The 4,767-nt window shown below is 41.3% G+C and overlaps 1 protein-coding gene across 1 annotated transcript; it reads left to right on the forward strand.

Moving 5' to 3' along the window:
- The first annotated feature begins 656 nt into the window (after window positions 1-656).
- Window positions 657-1,922, forward strand: LOC104446327 (ankyrin repeat-containing protein BDA1-like). Its single transcript, XM_039313440.1, has 2 exons — window positions 657-1,172; window positions 1,392-1,922. Exons 1-2 carry the CDS (start codon window positions 657-659, stop codon window positions 1,920-1,922), a joined length of 1,047 nt encoding a protein of 348 aa, XP_039169374.1.
- Window positions 1,923-4,767: the final 2,845 nt, after the last annotated feature.

The raw sequence follows: 4,767 nt of genomic DNA on the forward strand, positions 1-4,767 counted from the left end.
TAATTTAACTAAGATTTGGGTAAAAATGTAAGTTTGGATTAAAACCATGTCATTATGCTTCCCTCTTTTTAATATTAATGTCATAGAGGAGAAAGCAAATAATAAAAAAAGCTATGTCAGCATTTTATATTAGCCAGATGATACATAATTAATAGAAAAACTTGATTGCACTTCTTAAAAGTTTAAAACTCAATTGCACTTTAGTGATGGGATTTTGGATTCTAGTGCATTTATACAAATATTTTTTTTTTCCTTTTTTGAAGCATATTTAAGAAATTAGAAATTAAAATTAAGAATCTAGAATTATATTTTTCGAAAAAAATAATTTTAAAGAGAAAATAAATTTTTTTGAAAATCAAAACACATTCGACCCATGGGCATCTAACTAGGAGACATCTAGTTCCAGAACTAGATTCATTGCTTCAAGGGATTAAAGAATTGCCCCATTCGAGAGTAACCTTTTGATAGGACGAACTCCTCGAAGAAATTAAGTAACCTTTTGACAGGATAAACTTCTCGAAGAAATTAAGTGTTGGTAAAGTAATATAGACATTCCCTTGATCAGGCAATTTCCATTCTATAAAAGCACGATTCATGCACATCCAGCATTATCAATTCCTGAGTAGAAGGGCACATATACACATACAAACACACAAATGGATCCGAGGTTGTTAAAAGCAGCTCAGACAGGCGATGTGGGTCTACTGAATGACCTGATCAGAAGCAATCCACTCATCCTCGAGGAGGCGGCTCTCCAAGGAGCCGGCCACACGCCGTTGCATGTCGCCTGTGTTGCTGGCAAATTAAATTTTGTCCGAGAGCTCCTCAAGTTGATGCCAAAGCTCGTAGAAAAGGTGAACCCGGATGGTTTCAGTCCGTTGCACATCGCGGCAGCCAAAGGTGATGTTGAGACTGTGAGGGAGATTTTAAAGAAGGCTGGTCGGCCTCAAAATCTATGCCACGTGAAGGGCAGGGAGAGAAGAATCCCCTTGCATTACGCTGCCGCGAGCGGGGAGGTCTGTACCTTGAAGGAATTGCTTTCTGCTTCACCTGAGTCCATCGAAGAGACAACTGCCCGAGAGGAGACGGCCCTCCACCTCGCAGTGAAGAACAATCGGTTCGATACGCTGGTTCTGTTGGTGGAGCATCTGAAGCAGCACAAGAAGGTGCAGGTGATCAATTGGAAGGACCACAAAGGCAACACGGCCTTGCATCTCGCTGTCGCCGGCAAAAATTTCGAGGCTAGTCTCACCTTTCCCTTATTTATTGAATTGGTTCTGGTTTGATCATCACTGGAATAAGAGATGTCTAGTCTATATGCCTGAAGTCTTTCCATATTATCTTAATGTCTGGAAAGTCAATGAGAACAAAACAAAGATGGTAAATTGCAGGCAGTTAGATTCATGCTTTGTGAGCATGGTCGCGAATACGAGGCCGTGGAGGTGAATGCCTCGAACGAGAGTGGCTTGACCCCTCTAGATGTCTTAACTCTCTCGCGAAAGGGAGCAGTAGAAGATAGAGAGATGAGAGAAATTCTCGTTCGAGCTGGAGCTGAGCACGGCAGAGGAAGATCAAACTCGCCCGCTTCTTCAGGCCTAGTCTCAGTGGACCAAGATGGTATCGAGGAAGACAACAGTTGTCGATCGGATGGGGAACCAGTCCCAGATGCTGTTCAATCGACAACAGTCCCTAAACCATCGAGAAATTTAGCCAAAGAAAAGGAGTCGACTGACGTGCGGAACGCTCTACTGGTAGTCGCCACGGTCATCGCGAGCGCAACCTACCAGGCCGTGCTTCAGCCTCCAAGCTATAAGATAAAATCTGATGCTAATTACAAAGGCATCTTCGGGCGTTCTAACAGGGAGGCGGGGTACATCAGCCTCATGAGCTTCAACACATTTGGGTTCTTGGTGTCGGTCTAGATGATCATTTGCCTCACCAGAGATCTCCCACTCAGGCTACCGCTGCTACTCGCCACGTACTCCATGGTTCTAACTTATGTTTCTTTCATGAGTACCGTGCCGTACACATCGTTGGACAAAGCGGTCAGCCTGAAAAACGGGCAATTGTTCTGTACGTTGCCTTGGACGATATCAATTACTCTTCTGCTGTTACAGAAATGGTGGGCGCTAGGGTTAGACCTCATCTTGGCAATGACTTATAAGATAAACATAGTGGGTGATATGTACAATCTAAGGGCAAATCCCGATAAGCAAGGAATCAAAGTATATGCTGCCAAAATGAAAATTGATCGGCGGCATTGGGTTCAGGTTTTGGGGAAAGCTCTGGATAGCTCTTAGCTTGAAGGAGTTGTTAGCCAAATGCAAGCAGTATTGTGTTAATTTTAATTTAAAAGTGCATCGGGAAACAATTTGAAGGCTTTTGAGGATATTTCCACAATTAGGAAAGAATAGCGAGGGCAAAATTTGGAAAAGAAATGTATCTTCGGACTTGCATTGAGCTAAAGGCCTTTGAGAATGTAATTGCATCTTCCCAAAGTGTCCAAAAAATTTGCCAAATGGTATTCACATTTTAGCCCAAGGGACTTTGGAGCTGAAAACCTTTTGGGAATGCAGTTTCCTAATGCAGCCATAACCCATCAATGGAAGAAATTAATGCCTAATAAGTCGGTACATAAATAAGCATCGGAATTTTAACGAATTACATTTCTCTTTTCGAGCCAAGAAATGCAAGCCTTTAACTAGAGGTCTCAACAGTTCAGGTCGGGTTCAAATTTCATGATACCCGACCTAGCCCGAAAACAACGGAAATATGTGCTTGGTCCGATCTTAATCGAGACTTGAAACTCAAATAACCCGAACCGTCTGGTCGGGCCAGCCTAGATCTTCTTCATTATTATTTTGGGAACACACAAAAAGGGAAAAGAAAACACATACTTCCTCCATGTCTTCTTCCATTTCCTTCCTGTCCCAAGCCACGCTTCCAAAACTGTGAAGTTCGTTTTCTTGATCTCCTCCTCTGGACGGCAAACATTCAAACACATAATAACCTTCCGATGCTACTCAAAAGCCGCTCTAATTGGTTCTCCTTATTCTTCTACCACCCTCCTCCATTTAATTCAGCTCTGTGTCGAGGATCAATCTCTGAAACTGACAGGACAGTTCCATGCTCGAGTTCTCGTCAATGGCTTTGCTCGGAACATTTATCTGGGAACGAAACTCAGGTCTGCACATGCTGCATCGAAGAGCGTCGGGATTCAAGATTGGTTTTCGAACAGAAAACTACAAATGCCCAAATGCGAAATTCAGAAGAATAGCCATATCATGATGGTCTTGTAGAAGGAACAAAAAGAGAAACATCGCACAACCTGTTATTGAATTAAGGTCCCTAATTCCTTTAGCCAAGCAAACAAACATCAGTTCCGAAATTTGAAGTTTCTATTTTCAGACATCCTCAAGAAATGCGCCGGACAAAATGAAAATAGACAGAGAGTGAGAGAGAAAGAGATGAGAGTAAAGGAGAGACCTTTCAGTTCGGGACGGATCAAGCGACTCGATCTTGGACTGCGGAGATGGATAGGAAGTCGTCATCTTCCTCTTCCTCACTTCTCCTCCCCACACCCTCTCTCCCCCCCCACGTCTCTCTCTCTCTCTCCTTGTTCATGGATGCGAGACAAGCCGTGAGCGTGGAGTCGGAAGAATAATCTTTTGTTTTGATCTCGTACATATTAAAATAGTAATCGAAGGCTTACGTACACATGAATATGAAACTCATCCTAAAACATAACTAAAAAGGGAATATTTTCGGGGAACTCTCGAGCGGAAGGGATGTCTTTTTGAGTTTTAAGAAGAGGAAAATCTTAGATATTGAAATGTACAAGCATATCTTTCCGTGGCATTGGTACTAAATACGCACAATCCTATAAAACGAATAACATACGAGAGATAGAGCATTTTGTATTTAGGTCCAACTAGTAGGGCATGTAACGTTCAGTCTCTTAGGCCCATTACGCTAGCAATATTCATACAGAAAAATAAGCAACTATATATCGACGAAGCAATACTCCACGGACTAAGAAATGTGTACTAAAGGGTGGAGCAATTTGTATTTTATTTTTGGGTGGAGCAATTTATGTGGCGTATGTCATGTCATTAAGTATGTGCACAATAAGCATAATGCGAACACGTCTAAATAATTTCGAGTATAGAAAATTTAGATTTTAGGGGTAACTTATGTGAATATGGATGTGCATATAGCATTTTACGAGTTGCTCCAACAATATCATATGGATACCTTAATAACAATGCATAAACGTTTAAGTTGATGAAACAAGTTTTAGTGTGGTTCAATTAGACCAGCTCTATATATATTTCCTCGTTCCATTGCAGTTGTGAAAGTCAAAAGGTACTTTGCCTGTTACGCAATGTCAAATCACGGGAAGGAGTTATACAACAAAAAGAATGTTTCAAAAGAATGCCATAATCTTGCTTTATAAAATAAACTAGAGTCCGACCTCAAAGAAGTAGCATGGAAAACACCAAGTTCAATTGAACTGAGGTGCTGCAGTTAACTTATTTTTCAAATCATCGATATTGCAATGACATGTAAATAATTGAATTTCGACTCCAGAAAGTTTCCTCCTCCTCTTAGTGTAACTTACACTCCAACGCAGCATCGGGATGAATCAACATGCGCTAGGTGATTTGACCAACAATATCTATTTGTAGGGTACTCAGTAAGGAAAAAAAAAACTCCAAAAAGCCCTTAATGTCAAATAGAACATGTTCAACATTGTCGACGTGCTTT

This window comes from Eucalyptus grandis, chromosome 5 (assembly GCF_016545825.1).
Source record: "Eucalyptus grandis isolate ANBG69807.140 chromosome 5, ASM1654582v1, whole genome shotgun sequence".
NCBI lineage: Eukaryota > Viridiplantae > Streptophyta > Magnoliopsida > Myrtales > Myrtaceae > Eucalyptus > Eucalyptus grandis.